Source organism: Diceros bicornis, chromosome 15, assembly GCF_020826845.1.
Source record: "Diceros bicornis minor isolate mBicDic1 chromosome 15, mDicBic1.mat.cur, whole genome shotgun sequence".
Taxonomy (NCBI): domain Eukaryota; kingdom Metazoa; phylum Chordata; class Mammalia; order Perissodactyla; family Rhinocerotidae; genus Diceros; species Diceros bicornis.
The window spans coordinates 3,655,892-3,675,369 of record NC_080754.1 but is presented as its reverse complement, the minus strand read 5'-3'; the positions used below and the strand labels follow the sequence as shown (position 1 = coordinate 3,675,369).

The following is a 19,478-nucleotide window of genomic DNA, read 5'->3' as shown; positions in this document are numbered from 1 at the left end:
GATAAATACCCGTCATTGCATCTGCTGGAGAGTCATGCATGCCCACCCAGCTAACCGTGTGTCCTCGTGGGAAAGCTGCCCGATGTGGCTGACGAAGGATAAAATACACTGCCCTGAACAGGTGGTCTGAGCCATGGCCATGGACGCCCATCACTGCAGCCAGTCCCTAGAAAAAACTTGTAGAAAACACCACCAGTAGCTGAAATTATCTACTACTAGAAATTAAAGCCATGCTGGAGACTTGAGGGCCAGATTAGCCCATGACAATCGTTCTTACACTTTCACGTCCAGACCAGATGGAACCGGTATGGTGACAAAAACAAACAAATTTATCAAATCTGTGTTAGCTCCTTCCTCGTTTCCTTCAAACGTGTGTTTGCCGGGGGTGGGCAGGAAGCAGTGTGCACGCTCGTCCTGCCTGGTCTACAGGACTCCTTGGGAGTACTAGACGTGAGCAACACGACACCCCACAACGGTAGGATAGTAGTATTCTTAAATCGCCCACTCCTATCACCCGGACACAGCAGGCCATGAGCTCTATGCAGGTTTAATAAAACAGTCGCTTTGCTTATCTGGTTCTGAAATAATCCGTGGGCACCGCAGGAGCACGGCCTGGAAGATTTTAACGACAGAACTGTGACCTGGAGCTGATCCCAGAAAGTGTTTTCTTAGGAGCCCTTCAGAAACTCGCGGGCAGGTAAGGAGCTTCCAGGCTCCGCCCCTGCAACCCGGCAAGTTCCAGACGCTCCAGCGCCCGAGAGGACGAGGGCGGGGACGCGGGGCCCCGGACACGGAGCCGGATTGGCAGGCGGGCTGGAGGAGAGGGGCGGGCCGTCCTTCTCCCGCGGGCCCGCGGCCTCGGTCTTCGCGCGCCGGGGCCGGGGCGGGCACGGGGCGTGCGTGAGCGGAGCGCCCGCCCCCGGGGACAGCGCGGACTACAGCTCCCGGCGTGCCCGCGGCGCGGCAGTGCCTCCTCCGCGCGGCCCTCTGCTGTCCGCGGCGGGCCGGGCTCGGGCGAGCGGCCGGCGCGGAGATGGCCTGGCGGCTGGGCCGGCTGGGCGCGCGCCCCTGGTGGCGCGCGGCGCGGGGCGGCGGGGAGCTGGGCGCGTGGTGCCGGCGCGGCGCGGGGGGCCCCCGCGGGCTCGGGCACGGCGCGGCGGCGGGGGGCGGCCCCTGGCTGGGGCCCGGGCTGGCCGCGGCCTTGGCCGGGCTGGCGGGGCTGGCGGCCGCCGCCTTCGGGCACGTGGAGCGGGCGAGGATGGTGGCCAAGAGCGCGGGGACGCGGGGGCGGCCGGAGGAGGAGGAGGACGAGCTGGCCTGCCGCTGCCGCTCCCTCATGGCCCCGCCGGTGACCGACCTGCGCGAGCTGCGCGGGAGGCCGGGCGACATGAAGACCAAGATGGAGCTGCTGATCCTGGAGACCCAGGCCCAGGTGTGCCAGGCGCTGGCGCAGGTGGACGGCGGCGCCCGCTTCTCCGTGGACCGCTGGGAGCGGAAGGAAGGTGAGGCGGCCCCTAGCGGGAGTGGAGACGGCGAACGGGGTCAGGCTTTAGGTGGCGGGCAGAAAGCGGCTCAGAGTAGGGGGTGGGAGTAGGGTCCCTACTGAGCAGCTGCTAGGTTCGAAGGGACGCCGTTCAAAAATTGACGCTGAAAGGGTCTTCAGCCCTCTGCTTGCAGGTGTGGACCTGGATCTCCTGTCAGTCTGGTACTGGACATTTCAAAATCTTTGCAAGTTTATAGTAGCAGTTTTTGTAGAAGTCTTAGGGTTATTTTTAGCCAACAAGCTTGGATGTCCACAGTTGTCATTGAGCATAGATTTCCCCCACATTTCATGGCTTCTCTGGATGCGTTTACCCTTTCTCCTTCCTGGAGATGGAAAGATGACTTGGCTCCTCTTTGCTAAGTGTCAGCCAGACTCCTCAAGCAGTGTCTTTTTCCCAAGCTGTACAAGAAATATTTGATCGGTCGTCAGTACTTGTACCAAATGCACCCATCAGACTTTCTGCCAGGAGAATCTTTCCTTCCAGTGGCAAAATACTTCAGTATTAAAACTCAGTTCTTACAGAGTCATATCTTCAGGACCATTTTATTGCCTACACAGTGAACCCCCAGCTCTTGGTCATACCCTTGAGGGTTTCTGACTTTTCCTAACTGGGATACTGCAGTGACTTCTCATCAGCTGACTTGGTCTGTGATACTGCCACCTCTGTAGTAAATGACGTGAAATTGGGTTTTCATAGTGTTTTTCATGTTGGAGTGTTTTCAAGTGAAGGCCATTGAGCCAGGACACAACCTCAAGTACCAGCCCAGCTGTGTGGCCTTCAGAAGCTACGTAACTTTTTGTGCCTCTGTTTCCTCGTCTATGAAAGGAGATTAGAAATGATATATTAGGGTACATTGTAACGATTAAGTGAGATTAATACGTGTGAAGTGCTTAAAATCTTGTCTGATGCATAGAAAGCACTGAGACAATTGTTTGGGCCTCTCGTCAGCTGTGCGTCCTTGGAGAGGGTGTTTTGCATTTCTGGGACTCTGTTTCTCATTTGAAACATACAGGAGTTGTACTGAGTCGTCTTATGTCCTGTCCAGGTCTGAAAGTTCTTAGGACTATAACAAGCTAGGGGGCTGGCCCTGTGGCCCAGTGGTTTAAGTTCCACGCTCCGTTTCAGAGGCCCGGGTTCACAGGTTCGGATCCGGGCGTGGACCTACTGCCCTCATTAGCCATGCTGTGGCTGTGACCTACATAGAAAATGGAGGAGGATTAACACAGATGTTGGCTCAAGCGGTTAAAAGAGGAGGATTGGCAATGGATGTTAAGTTAGGGCAAATCTTCCTCACCAAAAAAAAAAGAGAGAGAGAAATATAACAAGCTAAACGTGAACCTTCATGAAGCAGTTGCCCTTGTGGTAACTCTAGTGTCTTAAGAATAAATAAATACATAAACAGCTACTTGTACTGAGGCTCACATACCTAAATGTTAACGTGTTGAAGCTCACTCAGTTGAAGCTTCCAAATCCCTTAAGTGTTCGAATAGCTGTTTTTTACTTGCCTGTAAACAGAATTAAAAGGCAAATGGCACACTGGGAAAAAACAGTTGAAACAGTATGGAGCTCTTAAATTCAGTAATAGAACAGTCTTCAAATTATAGCCATTCCTGTTTTTCACCATAGCTTTCTCTCATGTATCATAAGCCCTGGATGCCTTTCTGAACAGCAGTATTGAAAGGAAGACATTCCAGTGATTTATTTTAGATGGTGGCAGAAAAATGTAGAACAAATACTGAGTTTGGTAATGTGGGGAGATATGTGCCCACTGTCAGTAGCTAATGCCATAAAACTAAGCTAGTTATCTAATTTTGTTGTACTTAAAAATTATAAATATGCTGGGGCCTGCCCCGTGGCTTAGCGGTTAAGTGTGCGCGCTCCGCTGCTGGCGGCCCAGGTTCGGATCCCGGGCGTGCACCCACGCACTGTTTGTCAGGCTGTGCTGTGGCGGCGTCCCATATAAAGTGGAGGAAGATGGGCACGGATGTTAGCCCAGGGCCAGTCTTTCTCAGCAAAAAAGAGGAGGATTGGCATGGTTGTTAGCTCAGGGCTGATCTTCCTCACCAAAAAAAAAAAAAAAAAAAAAAAATTATAAATATGCTGTTATTATAGAAGATTTGGAAAATAGAGGAAGAAATAACTCCTAATCCCACCACCTTCCTGCAGGGTGGTTTTCTATTTTCACGTCCCCTTACCTTCTCTCCTTGTTTTCCATACCTGTAAACAGGGGGTGGTGGCATAAGCTGTGTGCTTCAGGATGGACATGTGTTTGAAAAGGCTGGAGTGAGCGTTTCTGTCGTTCATGGAAATCTTTCTGAGGAAGCAGCCAAACAAATGAGAAGCAGAGGAAAAAACCTGAAGACTAAAGATGGTAAATCAGAGAATCTCAACAGCCTTGAATAGTCCCTGCAAACTTTTTTCCCCAAGTTTTATTTATAAAATAAATATTGCTTCTGTAAAAAGCCATTAGAGTGCATATGCCAGATAAGCATGTTCACAATTACTTTTTAAAAATTTATATTTTAAGAGACAAAAAGCAGCTTTTGAAAATTGATCCAGAAGCCATGGAGTTAGTTTGTGTCAAGCCCCATAACTGAGTGCAGCTCACCAAGTGTTCTCCTTTCCAGGGAAGTTGCCGTTTTCTGCTATGGGCGTGAGCTCCGTTATCCACCCCAAGAATCCGCATGCTCCTACCATCCATTTCAACTACAGATACTTTGAAGTAGAAGAAGCCGATGGTAAGGCTGTCTGGAGCTGTGGAAAGTATTATCGTGCAAAATTGTATTGTAAAACAGGCTACAGGGCATAACATCTAAAAGGAGATAAAATAGATACAATCTTAACTAGGTTTTTTAAGAGGCATATGAAGGCGTTTGCCTTGCTGGGTGCGGTGGATTATGCACTAGACGTGAAAATGGTATTGGCTGACCTCCCCATATTTCCTCCAGCACAGAAGGAATGATTTAATGAACCCGAACTTCGATTGCGCACAGAGTTCTCTGCACATATAAATTCATTACATCCAAAGGAAAACCGCATGAGCAGGGTTAAGTTGACACTGAGAACTTGCTTTTGGAAATAATCTTCCACGTGCACAGCTTTGCTGGTCACCGGTGCCTTATCAGTGGGTTCAGGATGGGCACAGTTGATTATGCCTCGTTGTGCACATGCGGTTCTGGCCTGTGTCACCCACCAGCGGGGCCAGCTGTTCCCACTTGTCAGCCCTGTGCAGTGCCACGCTGCACCTGGTGGGGTCTCTGCCGGTGACAGCATTTAAAGTCAGTATATTTTATTTGTTGTTTTGAAGTCATTCAGTTTGGTTCAACCTTTTAATGTTTAAAAGTTGGTAACTGGTGCTGAGAACCTCTAGACCTAACTAAGCACATAAATAGTTATTCCAAATGGAAAGTTGTCTGCCTCAGCAAGTGTTTTCACCCTTTCTGGGGAAAGGGGAGAGGGCAGCAGTGGTTCTAATACAGGGGGCATGAGAATCTCCTGGGGAGGTTTTATAAACTATAGGTTCCTGGGCCAGAGATTTGCTTGTTTTTGTTTTGTTAATTGTGACCTAGCAGAGGCGTTTTAAGCTCCTCACATGATTCTAATATGCAGCCAGCATTGAGACCCACTGCCTGGTTCCCCTGAGTGGTGTCTGATCATTCGCTGCCCTGCACATCGTTTCCCTGCCTGCTCTACTCGCTCGCGAGTTAATTTCCTACTTCCTTTCTGTCTGCTTTTCTCTCTTCTTTCTGCCTAGGCCTTCCTGGCCATTCGGAGCTAAATTCAGTTGAATGCTTTTCGATTGTCTCCCATTTCAAGTTTCATAAACTAAACTCATAAGTTAAGCTTGCTAACACATGAGTGGCGTGCAGAGTCCACATCAGAATCCTGTGTCTTGACTCGCCAGGTAACAAGCAGTGGTGGTTTGGTGGTGGCTGTGACCTGACTCCAACATACTTGAACCAGGAGGATGCTGTCCACTTTCACAAAACTCTAAAGGAGGCTTGTGACCGGCATGGTCCAGATCTCTACCCCAAATTTAAAAAATGGTAGGTAAAGATATTGAAGCTGTCGTGACCCCTCAAGTGTGTTCCGTTCCTTCTCTAAATCCCCAAGGCAGCCACTATGTCACAAAATGCCCTTTTCAGCTTCTGGAGGTTGATCTGTTTTCTTTGCCCACCAGCAGTGGGATGCCAGTTTTAGGTAGTTTTAATAAGTTATTTTCTTAGCAATAGTTGAATGTCTATAATAAAAATTGGGTAGCAACATCTTTTTTGATCTCAAATGATTTAGAATATAAACTTTAAGGTGATCCATGCCTGAGAATCAGAGGCTTTTTAATCCTAGGGTGGGATGTTAAATTCTCACCCCAGAGGAGAACTGTCACCTCGTTGTTGCCATGGGAATGTCAGGGCGTGGGATGAGTTGGGGAACTATTAGGGAGAGATGCAAATGCACCAGAGATTTTGGACAAGGAGAAGAGTGGAGTTGGAAACTTAAAGAAACTTTAATGGTAAAGAAAAAAAAAACAGAGTTGTGAGGAGACCCAGGAGATTTGGTAGATGTGAGATGAGGTCTGGGCATAAATTGTTTGGAGTAAGAGTAAAATACTCAATACTGCTTAGAGCTAATTGGCATTCTTGAAAAAGGAACAACAAAAGGGGTTTGGGTTTTTTTTTTTTTTTTTTTTGCTTTTAGAGCTAATAATTGTGGAATCTTGATGTTATTTATGTAAGATCATGAAGTTCAGCTTTAAAATCCTCGGAAAAGATGAGACATTTGAATCTTCTCCTTTTGATTGACATTACCACTGAGAACTGCCCAGCCGTGGATGCACGAATGTGAGATGAAGTGTTTCTCTCCCTCACAAACCTGCGTCCTTCCAGGAGGAGGTCTGGGGGGGTAGATGTGCCCCTTTTATCTCTGTTACTGAGATGACTTTATCTAGGTAATATTAATAAAATATCTAGGATGCAGGCTAGTTAAAAAGAAGTTTTTAGTATAAGTATTTAGTAAATCTCTTAATTTCGTAGTCTCATGAAGAGACAGTTGAAATAATATGATTTAATTAAAGCTGACTTGACAGCCCTGCTCAGGATATAATTTGTCAATAAAATGTGCTGTGAAGGAAGCCAGCAAGTCACCGTCCAGGTGAACTATACCAACATGTCAGTCCTAGGGGTTTCCATCTGCCACCTTTTTTTTGACTTTAAGCTATTAAGGCTGTTTTTAAGATAACCTGTTACATAGCTCTTAGTTTTTGTTTGTACAGATTTTTCTATTTAGAGACCCTTATTTGATAGAGATCATGAAAAGAACTATTTCCACAATGTAAACTATTCTACAAATTTAGCATTTAGGAAATGCCTTCTTAGGAACCCTGCTGTAGGAGGCATGGGGGGAAAGACTCAAGAACAGATCGATAGTCTGTGGGCTGGCTCGCTAGGGTAACCTTTCATGTAAGATGTGTAACAACAAGTCTGAAGACTTATTCTCTGGACGTTTCCAGCCCTTCCCTCTGTCGTGCATGCTGTAGAGTCATCAAGAGGGACCTTAGAGAGTATTTACTGTACCTTCCTTTGGTGAATAAACTGACTTGAGCTCGGGCTGGCGCCCAATGCCCACCTGGTTGGTGTTGTTGTGGATGATTCATGTCCTGCCTCCTGCAAGAGCAGCAGTGCTTCTGAGGGCAGCAGCATCACTTGTTCAGGAAATGCACGATCGATACTGGACTCTTTGTTTCTGTTTTCACTAAAGTTCTTAGAGTTCCATATCCATTACATAGACACGTGTTAAATTGGCTAGTTGCAGTTTCCACATTGGTGATAACTGAGGAAATCTGTTGAAAGCCCTGGTTTCGTTCTCATAGTTGGACCAAGAATGAAGGTGCTGTGCGGGCCTTGGTCAGGGGCAGTGCTCTGAGCTGAAGTGCCCACATTGATGTCCATGCCTTTGGTCCCTGATTCGGTCTTGCTGTGCTTTCCAGGTGTGACGAGTACTTTTTTATAGCCCACCGTGGGGAGCGGAGGGGCATCGGGGGCATCTTTTTTGATGACCTTGACTCTCCATCCAAGGAGGAGGTCTTTCGCTTTGTGCAGAGCTGCACGCAGGCGGTGATTCCTTCTTACGTCCCCCTCGTGATGAAGCACCGAGATGATGCGTTCACGCCCCAGGAGAAGCTGTGGCAGCAGCTCCGGAGAGGACGGTGAGTGAGGGACGAGAATCAGCCGTCTCGGTGCATGTGGAGGGCTGAGCAGCTGAGTGACAGCAGGTGTGTTGTCTGTGTTAAAACTCACCCTGATCTTCTCATAACTAGATGAATGTTAAATGAATAAAGCATTGTGTAAAGTAGTATTATAAAAAGAGCAGAGTTTATTTCATTTGTCTATACCTTAGAGACACAGACATGGAGTAAGTACTTGCTGAACTTGATTCAGCTGAATTTATTTAGTTTTATTTATTGTTTAGTTCTATTTGATTTAGTTTGTCTTCTAGCAATACCCTCCTGCCTTACACCAAGATATGGGCATCATTTAATGTTTTTGCTGCTTTGTAAATTTGGAATCACACCTTTATCATTCATTTTCAATGTTTCTAGAAGTCATTATAATGGAAATAATAATTTCAGAAATTATTTACACTTTTTTTTTTGTGAGGAAGATCAGCCCTGAGCTAACATCCATGCCAATCCTCCTCTTTTTTTGCTGAGGAAGACTGGCCCTGAGCTAACATCCTTGCCCATCTTCCTCCACTTTTTTTTCTATATGGGACGCTGCCACAGCATGGCCTGACAAGCGGTGCATCAGTGTACGCCTTGGATCCGAACCCAGGCCGCCAGCAGCGGAGTGCATGCACTTAACTGCTACGCCACGGGGGCGGCCCCACAAATTATTTACACTTAATGGTAATACTAATAATGGAGTCCTTACCATGTGCCAGCCGATGTGTTAGGCAGTTTGCATCTGATTTTCTCCACAAACCTGTGAGATTGGTGTAGTTATCATCATTTTACAGGTGATAAACTTATTCTCAGCAAGGTAGGTCCCTTGCCCAAGATTCCACAGCTGGTCAATAAAAGATCCCAGATGTGGAGCCAGGTCCTCACGAGTTCAGAACATGCCGCTGTTCCCGCACGTGAAGGAAGCTGAGCAGTTGAAGCTGCTCGAGTGGTTGACTGTGACGCTCCCCTCAGCCGCCCGCTCTGGGCCTTGAGCGTGGTGAGCTCAGCTGGGGGAGCGGAGTGAGCTCGTCTGACAGTCTCTTGTTTAGCGACTTCGTTTTGTCTGTGACCCCAGTTACTACCAGTCTCCCCCCAGGCTTGAACTCCAGTCTTACCGTCTTCTTTTTCATAGGAGAACAGAAACTAAAGATCTTTAACTCCTTGTTTTGTTGTATTTTGGAAAAGGGAAACAGGATAACATTTGGGCATCAGTTGAATGGAAGGGAAGGGTAAGGTTCATAGTTCACAGGTACCTCAGAGGGTAAATGTGTGGAAGGATCAGAAAGATCAGATCTAAACGAAACCTGGTGGGTGGGGGTACGAGAGGCCAATGTAGGGACAGGGCGTAATTCACTCACAAGAGGAAGCCAGCTCGGGGATCCTACAGAAAGCTCATCTAGGGAGCTCCTTACGAGGGTCTCTGAAAAAGACATCAGTATAAACTAGAGAACCACGGCCGTCCCTTAAATACCATGTTTCAGAAAGGGAACATCAGGGTGGAGATGGGGGCCGAGAGGCTGCAATTCCTTTGCAGGGTCTCAGTGAGGAAGAAGTTGAGAAGATTCACCTACATTATCTTTTGAAACAGGCATAAGGAGATGTTAAATAGTTACCGGTGCACAAACCTCAGTCAGTGATAGATAAATGTGAAGACTAGAAAGGGGTCCGTGGATATAATTTGTTTCAGTTTTCTCAGGGCCTTTGGCAAGTTTCCACCTAGAGGCGTGCTTTCTAGACATTGGAGTGCTCTGGGATTCTAGAGAATACTTTCCTCTGGGTGGGAATGAAGACAGTAACCAGGGGATAAGTGAGAATGTCTGAGGGACGTTGAGACCAAGAGAGGAGTTTCTGAATGAGCTGAGAAGTGATCTCAAAGGGGGAATCTATTGAAATTTTCAGATTTATGGATCATTCTAAATTCTTTTGGGTGGTAGAAATTATGTTTCTGGAATTGGGGAGAAGAGAGACCCTTTTACGAAAGATCCCGCGATGATAAAGGCAATCAGATTTTTAAGCTAGACGGAGTTTAGATTTGACTCTGGCAGTTCATGGAAAACTATTACGCTGAACCAAGTTTAGTTGATGCTAAGAATATTTTTCTAAGAAAATGAAATTGAGCACTGCAGCTCAGCCACTGCCTTTTATTATGATTGCGTTAACCTGCAGGAAGACTGAATTATGTGACTGCTTACTAATGCTGTCAACTACTCTGAGACAAGGGAATGTCTGGAATATATTAGTAATTATTAATAGATTGCTGTTAGCAGTGCTTGGACTTGCAGTTGGTGCTGTCTCAGCTCGTGTGAGTTCGAGGCCGTGAACTGAAGTCTCCGGCTCTGAGGCATCTCAGACCGCAGGGAGGGCCGGAGGAGCTGTGCTCCCCTAACCAAGGGTGCCATTTCTTTTCCTTAGCTGTTGCTGTGCCTTAGAATTCTCAGCTTCGTGTCCATTTTGTTTGTTTATTGGAAAACATAACCTTCATGTTTGTAACTGCTCTATGCTGGGGCCGACCCTATATCCTACTGTTTGTTGGATAATACCCTTTTATTTATGCCCCTCCAGATGGAGAAAACTCAACTGACCGTAGACTGTTCTTGTGCCAGTTCTAGCTGATTGGGGGGTGTGGACAGGAAGAACCCCCACTTTAGGTATTCATTATAGGCTAATCTTAAGAAAAACTTTACTCAGCTGGCCCTTAATGTTGTTTAATGTCTTTATGTCAGGTATGTAGAATTTAACCTGCTGTATGATCGGGGCACCAAGTTTGGCCTCTTCACTCCGGGATCCAGGATTGAAAGCATCTTGATGTCTTTACCTCTAACTGCCCGGTAAGAATAACTCAGCATCGTAATTATCCCCCTACTCCAAGCCCCCAGCCTGTGCAAAACATGAACATTAACAGCGCAAAATACCTAAAGACTAAGTTGGTTTTGACTTTGCTGATTTTATAAGAAAATCACAGTCAAATAATGAAGGAAAATCAAACCAGGTTTTTAAGAGGAGGCAGATTTCTAGCTTTGTGTGTGAGAGCGGGGAAGGAGAGAGGGGTGGAGGCGGAGGGTGATGGCGTCTGGGGCCAGATTGACCTTCTCTACTTGGTCGTTGTCTAGGAAGAGCTGTGGGCAAAGCGGATTATTGAACATACCATCTTTTTACACTTAATTTTGTTAGAAATTATTGCCCTTTTGAGGAAAAGTCTTACTGTCCAGTAAGAAGTATTAAGCTCGTTGGAAGCATGAGGGATTGTGTCAGGGGCTGGGCGTTCTGTCTGTGCCCCCATGCTGCTGTGGTGGGCTTCCCTGGAATCTGCATGGGGAATTTTAAAGACAGGTATGTTTATGCTGGTGCCATTAGGTTAATGAAGATCGGCAGTTGACTTTTTTGGCCATAAGAAAGTGACAATGATGTGTGTCCAGACTGAAGTACAAAAGATCAGAAAAAAAGAAAAATTGCCATTGCTTGTTTTACAAGAGCTAGAATCTTCTTTTCCCCATGAGTTTAAATGTCCAATAAGAGTGGAAGACTGAATGGCTTCATGGTCTGGTTGCATCATGCCGTTGTCCAGGTCTAGCCATGTGTGGTCAGCACCCTCTGTGTTGTCACTGCCTTGGAACAGCGTTGGCTCTGTCCTTGTTTAACTGTGGTCCTGGGGTCTCTTGTCCTTGGCTGAGAGCTCATGCACATCACTGTTAAGTGTTCCTGCCACCTGAGAGGTGAGATGTGAACAAAAAGTGGAGAGGAGTTCTCAAGGCCTCTGGAAGTCTGCCTGATCGCTGCTGGCCCCTAATCATAGTGCACATTCCAGGCTGCAGATATGGGCGGGTTATAACCCAATACCTTGTTCCAGTGAATGGCATTAACACAACAGGTCACTCTTAGCTGCGTTATAGTGTACACGAGGGGTCTGCAAACTTCAGGCTGCAGGGCAAATCCAGTTCCACTTGTGGTGTGTTTTTGAACAGCCCTTGAGCTAAGAACGGCTTTTTCATTTTTAAAGGATTATTAAAAACAAGAAAGGAATATGCAAGAGACTGTATATGGCCCCACAAAGCCAAAAGCATTTATTACGTGGCCCTTTACGGGAAAAGTCCACCAGCCCCTGGTCTAAACCAGTGTTTGCCAGACTTCATGCCACAGCTTAGCCACTTTGACCATATTTGTGTATTATCTGAGGTATTGTTTACTTAAATTTTATACTCTTATTTTCTCTGAGAATTTATTTATAAAGGCAAACCAGTATTATTGTCATAAATAGCGAGTAACACATTAAAATAAATGCCTAAGTATTAAGCTAAAAAATGTTTGCCCATGGATCATCTGAGATTCTATACTTTATGAAGCCCTGGTTTGTAGTAAAAGTGTGTTTTGTCTCTGGGATGTTAATATTAGCCAAAGTATGGCTGGGAATTATTAAGAAACTTTATTTCTTTAGCAGTAAATATTTTTAAAAAGCCTAGTGGGTACAAGGCATATTAGGCACAATGAAGACAAACAGGTATAAGACATTTTTTTACTCTTTTAGAATTTTATTTTTCATTTATTTTAAATAAAGAGATATGTGTGTCATTTATTATTATTACATTTTTTGCTCCTGTTTTGGACCTGCATAGGTGGGAGTACATGCATTCACCCTCGGAGAACTCGAAAGAAGCTGAAATTCTGGAAGTTCTGCGCCATCCGAGGGACTGGGTGCATTGATGTAGGCAGAGTGGCCTTCCTGGGGCTTGGAGGACACAGAGTGTGGGATCCATTCCACCGGCCGGCACTGATGCCACTGTGTGGCAGTTAGTTACCTGTGCCCCAGAGCCCCAGTTGTCTCCACTCCTGGCTCGACCTCCTGGGCAGGTGGTAAAATGTGATTTAAGCATCACAGGTTTCCACTGGATGCTGTTGGTAACAGGTGGTGAGACGGCAGCTTTCAGAGTCTGTTAGTTGATAGAAAACTCATTTATACTTTTAGAATCATTTTATATGACTGGTTTACAAAATATGACTGAGTTTCGAAGTGTTGTCTAAATATTATAATTTGTATCAGGAAACGTCTCGTTATTTTCGTTTCATATTTTGAAGTTTTAGTTTCTGCCACAAAAATCTCTGTCATGGGATAAATTTCATTTTCATTAATTCAGTGAGGTTGAGACTTAATAGTAATTTTAGAAAGCAGCTTGAGATGAAGGTACAAGTTCTACTTGGTCATTACTGAGGTTTCTTTGATCGTGCTCTTTCTATTGACACATCTTTCTCTAGAGATCATAAAATTGTAAAAGATTCATTTTTATAATGATAGATATTTAGGAACACTTGAAATTTCCTTAATCTCTTCATAGGTTACCTGTAGTTGCTAACTCTAAAGTGGCCTTGCTGTTATTTAAACACGGGACACCAAAGTTGTCATTTTTATTTCTGCAGAATCATGATTTGTTCATGTTGGGATTTTCTGCACTTTTCAAGGTGAAAGCTTAAAACCTGGTATTCTGATATTTAAATGTGTCTATCCCAGACATATCTCTATGGAAGTTTAGACTAAGAACAATCCTGAGGATGTTGTGAATTTGGGAAATGTTTCTCATTTGAGAAATGAGGAAATGAGACTCAACATTTTCCTTCTTTACTTAAAGCAGACACAACTAGTGTGAGAAGCATGTAGGCATTTTAGAGATATATTTCTTTGTAGGATGGGCTCATTGAAATTGTCCTCTTTTTAAATTAGAGATTCTGCAACTCTTATTTTTGATCTTAAGAGAAAATCACAACAGAATTCTTATGTGGCTTCCTTGTTCATATAGTAATATGAGTGTATTCTATTTTATTCATAATATATTGAGTTTGTAAGGGATAGTATCTTCGCATGTATTATTAAGCATTATCTTGTAATATGTTGAATGTATGTGATTGTGTGTGATTCTTTAGGGCTGGAAAATGTACAGATTCTTTGACTGTCTTAAAACAGATCTGCTAATAAATTTTATTATGAAATATGACTAAGAAATGTTTGTATTTTTCTTTTTTTTCAGGATAGTTGATATAGGGAAGACACAAATATTTCTTGATACTACATGACAGTTCCTCATTCCTAGGTATTTTATCCAAGAAAAATGAAAATATAAGTTTTGCACTGGAATTTTCATAGTAGCCTTAGTCACAAATAGCCAGAAATTATAAACCACACAAATGCTCATCAGCAGGTGAATCGATAATTATGATCTAGCCATGTGTTAAAACCACACTGCTCAGCAATGAAAAGGAACAGCTATTGATAAATGCAACAATATGGATGAATACCAAAAGCATTATGCCACGTGGAAGAAGCCAGCCACAGAAGAGCATTCCCTGTAGGACTACATTATAGGAAAACCCAGGCCGGTGAAAACTCGGAGATGGAAAGCTGATCATTGTTGGCTAGGGCTGGGAATTGATTGTGAAAGGGAACAAAAGAATATTTTGAGGTGATGGAAATGTTCTATATATTGACTGCAGCAATGGTTACCTGACTGTATACATTTCTCAAAGCTCATTGAACTTGACACTTAAAATCATGGAATTTTATTGTGTATGTGATATTTCAATACTAATTAAATGGAAAAAAAAATCCATGATATAGGCATATAGGAACAAATGTTCAAATAAACCTCAGTTTACCTTTTACAGTAAAGAGTCCCTTATCATATGGATCTGCCAGCCTATTTAGCTGTGTTTAAGACTATACAGGGTCTGGGCATTGGGCTAAGGTGAAATTTCAAAATTTTTCTGTGCCTATCAGTTTTTCATATGCTTTAGTAACCATGTATTTCTATTACAGTTGAGGCTATGTCTGGGGAAAAAACAATTGCATAACTATTGGAAAATACGTCATTCTGCCGTTATTCAAAGTGAATTTCGTTTTCAAATGCATGTTGATGTCTGTTCTGAGTCTACAGAGGCCCCGGGTAACCTCCAAGTGGCCTGAGCGCCTGATGTGCTGCCTTACGCATGCAGATTAGGGTCATGAGGGGTGGAAATTGGAGAAGAGGGATGTCAATGCTCTGGAGCAAATGCCTCACCACTACTTTGTATCCATGCTATTGTGGGGAGAGAGGGAGAATCCCCCTCTGCCCCTTCCCTTAAGGTTCTCATGGCTGGCCAAATAATTAACAAGACAGGTTAGCAGGAAAAAATAACACCAAGTTGAATAACGTGTATACATGGGAGAAACTCAGAAATGAGCAACTCATCCCTCTGTCTAAGCTGCTTGCTTAAGTATTGTAGCTAAAGGCGAGGAAGGTGTTGGGGGTGGGTAGTGGTCTGGGACTTCAGAGGGCAAGAAGACAATTCTTTTTAGGGTCATGTATAGATACTGTGGTCACGGAGAGAGAGTTTTTTGATAAAAGGGGCTTGGTGCCCCTCCCATTGTAACATCTATTTTACATTATCATTATAGCCATTATGATAGAAGATCTATTCCAGGAAGGAGCCACCATGTCAAATTCTTTAGGCAGTTAGTGGGGGAGGTCAAGTGTCCCTCAGAGAAAACAATCAAGGTAGAGAGATATCTTTCAGGGTGGCCAGATCTTGATCTCCTACACTATACTCTGCTTACCCACCTAGCCAACTTGGCGTTTAATGGGATAAAAGCTTCTGCACGCTGAAGAGCACCAGATTAGAAGTCCAGATAATCTGTTTCTTTATGACTTATCCTTCCATGTGTCTTTTGCTGTTACAATTCATCAAGGCTGTGGTCATCTGTAGGGTTTTTAGTCCCACGTCTGTGTCTGGGCTAGGAGGACTGGAAGTCTAGGCTCAGCTGGACCTGTGGACCGCAGTCCTGCAGGCAGCTTGGAACCCGTATCCATCAATGAGGCAGAGGCAGCGCACTTGCCCTCTGATCTATCCCTGGAGGTTACACATTCCATTACATACAGGTGAGTCACTCAGGCCAGCTCCAGATTCAAGGGGGAGGGAATCAGACCCCAACTCTCAATGGGAGGCGTGTCAAGGAATTTGTGGTCATCTTCGAAGCCGCCACATAGCTCTTTCCTTCCAAAATCACTAGATAGATTTGACTCTTGCTCTCCCTCCTGCCCTGTTGAGACTACCTTTGAGGTGTTTCTTGACCTCCTTCCCCTGTCCACTGCCCCCACTCTGCTTGTGTCCCACATTTCTTCTCATCTGAACTTTTGCAATACCCTACCTGCTTCTGGTCCCTCTGACCTCCATTCTCTCCCTTCAGAGTTACGTCCCCAGATCCCGTTATTACCGCCTTCCTGGATATTCTAAACACCCTCCTTCTACAGAAAAGATTCTGAACTCAACCTGACATGGAACAGTCCACAATTTGACCCTACTGCTCTTGTCAGCCTTATCTCCTGCCTTCCTCCCCTGCACTTCGGCCTCAGACTATGTGCCACCACTCAGCATTTTTCTGAACATTCCTGATACTGCTCCAGAATTTGATGAGCCTGTCCTTTGCTCAGGCTGCCACTATCTCTGCTTGGAATCTCTCATGCTCCTGTCCATCCTTCCACCCCCAGTTCAAATCTCCAAGAAACTTACCTTGGAATCCATCTTCCTGCCCTTCGGCACATTTTTCCTTCAGCGTTGCTTCCTCACAGTCTATTCACATAGCCACACAATGTACACTGCACTTATTGCAAAATATTTAAGGGAGATCTTTCCTCATTTAAATGCCTGCTACCTTGTGAATGCCTGCTCCCTGTTAACCTTTGTCTTCCAACTCTGTTTTGCAATATATTGTGGTATGAAGCTTACTATTATTTGCCTTTCTATAGAACTGTCTTATTCCTAGTCTGTGAAGACAGAAGCTTCCAGGATGCATCTCTTAAAAGCTCATTTAGAAATTGTTTTGTGTGTATTGTATTGTATTGGGTTGCATTCTATTATCCCTGCCACAAGTATTAATTATATATTTGAAATCCTGCGTTCAAAATATTTATCCTTCTTCCCAAAGAAACACACACATAAAATTCCAACTTCATAATAAACATAAATTAGCACAGTTAAGTTAGTAAAGCTTAGACATTTACAAATGGCTTGACTAAATTCTGAATTTAGCATTGTTACCTGAAACCAAGTCACAGGTTGTACAGTATAAAACCTCACAGGCCTGTTTCTACAGGTGGTTTAATACCAGATACTAGCATATACCAGCTGAGCAAGGTAATTAAACTGCATTCCATCTGCCAAGCAATGTACTCGGTCGTTCGTCAGTATTTTAAAGAATCCTTCGCCTATTAATTCCCATTCACTCTTCAAAACACATTAGAACATAAAACTTGGTCTAATCTAATCCACCGCGGTTTCAATGAGTTGACGCAAAAACAGTCACTTAGGAAAGCAAATCGGCTTTGTAGTCATTTAGAGTTGCAATATAGGCTCTGTCATGGATGTATTTGTTTATGAAATGGTTGGGGAGGTGTCAAGCTAAAGTTCACAAACAAAGTTGTACCAGTTGAATGCTTCTATTATTTAGCAGCAGATGAATAATGCATTTATAAATAGAAGTCTTCATAGCGATTTATCTGTGCTCAGGTCTGGTCTAAGTTACCTCTGTTTTCTGATTCAGTGAGGCAGCCTGAGGCTTTTAGAATATTCCGTGCTTGCTGCGTGACAGCCTTCTAGCCGTGAGTATAATATGCAAAATTTCAACCCACTTTATCAATTTCTTGTATTTCAAGTTGTAATTTATTCAGAATAATTCAGTAGATGTCCTCAAAGAGCATTTAAAATAATATCTACATCAGTGTAAATTGACTAAATTCTGAAAGGAGTTTTTATTCTTTAATGTGTACTTGATCGCATATGCTCTTCGACATGAGAGTGTTACTTAAAAATAATTTGACTATTTCTAGGAAACAGAGAACTTGACCTCCCTCCCCCGCACTGTTTTAGTAACGTGAGGGAGATAGGGTATCTCCCTCGAAACAGCGAGTCTTCTCAGCTGAGGCTCGGGCCTGTGGAGCAGAGACAAGCCACCTCCGCCGTGCCCGTCAGAATCCTGACTCAGAATCTGTGAGCACAATAAAATGGGTGCTTTTTTATGTCACTGAATTTGAGGTGGCTTCTTAAACAGCAATAGATAACTGGAACGGGCTAGATGCCATTAACGAGAAAGCAGAGAGCAGTTTTGATGTGCTCGACAGGCCTGCAAGTCTAGAGTGAGTCTAGAGCTCAGGAGAGAAGCTCAGTCTAGAAACATATATTTACCCATTGTTTGTGTAAAAGCGATAATTGGAAAAGAGGAAGAAAGTGAGCCATCTGAGTAAGTGCATGCATTGGAATAAGCGAGTTAGAGACTGAACTGGGGCGGAGAAATGAGCAGGGAGGAGGTGTCAGGAAGGAGGCCGAGAAGCAGCTCCCCGAACGGGTGGAACCAGGAAGAAGGAAATCGAAAGGGACAAGTTGGGTGTGATTGTAATAAGGGTTAAAACATGACAATAGCTATGTTTCTACATATAAGAGAAGATATTAAAATGATACATGCTCTATGTAACATGTTGGAGAAATCAGGATTAAGTTCAGATTTTTAGAAATGATCCTAGTCCGTAAATTACCAAGATCTTGCCAGGCACTAAAATTTAGGTAATAAAATAAAATGATTTCCATCAACATATCAGATAGTGTCTCCAGTTTCTCAAATTGTGTTTAAATATGAAAATTTTTTAAAGTACCAGTAGATGGAGCACGTTTGCTCAAGAAAATCTAATCCTGGGGTTTTTGTTTTTTTGGTTTTGGTGGGAAGAAGGGGAGGGGAAGGAAGAGAAAGTGAAGAAGAAGGAGGGAGAGAGAAGAAGAAGGGGAGAGGGAAAAGTAGGGGATGAGAGTGAGATGGGGAATAGGACAGGAAAAGAGGCGAGGGAGGCGGGAAAGGAGAGAAGATGAGAGAGAATTGAGGTCATTGAACTCTGGTATTGTTGGAGAGATTATCTAAAGGAATTATGACATATTTAATCAAGCACGGTTAATTTGACTATGATGTTTATATCTTATGGCTTATGTTTTATTTCTCTCTTTATTACAGAGAGATTCTCAAGTTGGCAATGGCTGTAATCCCAATGATGTTGTATGTCTAAAGCAGGGGTCTTCATCTAAGTTCCTGAGCTGTGAGTTGCCTGAAATCATGAGAAAATGCGTGCATTTTTCTTAGAGTCCATAATATTAGTTTGACTCTCAAAAGGCTCAGTTAAGGGCGTGAGCTCTGCTGCTGGGGCCTGGGTCTGCTGGTTCGGATCCTGGACACGCACTGACACACCGCTTGGCAAGCCATGCTGTGGTGGCGTCCCATATAAAGCGGAGGAAGTTGGGCACGGATGTTAGCCCAGGGCCAGTCTTCCTCAACAAAAACAGGAGGATTGGCAGATGTTAGCTCAGGGCTGATCTTCCTCACAAAATAAATAAATAAAAATAAAGAAAATAAAGGGCTGTCCTTTAAAAAAAAAAAGCCTCCATGATCCTGAAAAGATTGAGGACTACTCATCTAAATCGGGAGGGTGTCTATATCCCGGGTGAGAGCATGTCATAATTCAGTGAGGAAAGGTAGGAAAACATTTTTATCCTTTTGAAAGTTCTATTTTGTGTGTAATTTAATTATTTGCCCCTAATGAATTGCTACATTAATGCATACATTTAATTCACAAATAAACCAGGATATTTTGTGGGTACAAAATTAGCTGCACACGATCAAAAAATTTTGAAACTTGTTTGTCCAAATAAATAGTGTACAT

The 19,478-nt window shown here is 44.0% G+C and overlaps 1 protein-coding gene across 1 annotated transcript; it reads left to right on the top strand.

The window, feature by feature from the left end:
• The first annotated feature begins 959 nt into the window (after window positions 1-959).
• CPOX (coproporphyrinogen oxidase) lies at window positions 960-12,775 on the top strand. The gene is made up of 7 exons (XM_058555663.1): window positions 960-1,502; window positions 3,772-3,915; window positions 4,172-4,282; window positions 5,449-5,590; window positions 7,528-7,746; window positions 10,485-10,589; window positions 12,372-12,775. Exons 1-7 carry the CDS (start codon window positions 1,034-1,036, stop codon window positions 12,457-12,459), a joined length of 1,278 nt encoding a protein of 425 aa, XP_058411646.1. The 5' UTR covers window positions 960-1,033; the 3' UTR covers window positions 12,460-12,775.
• Window positions 12,776-19,478: the final 6,703 nt, after the last annotated feature.

Coding starts and splice junctions, on each gene's coding strand:
- CPOX (XM_058555663.1), top strand. CDS start 1,034: ATGGCCTGGCGGCTGGGCCGGCTGGGCGCGCGCCCCTGGTGGCGCGCG. Junction 1,503..3,771: donor CCGCTGGGAGCGGAAGGAAG/GTGAGGCGGCCC, acceptor ACCTGTAAACAG/GGGGTGGTGGCATAAGCTGT. Junction 5,591..7,527: donor TACCCCAAATTTAAAAAATG/GTAGGTAAAGAT, acceptor TGTGCTTTCCAG/GTGTGACGAGTACTTTTTTA.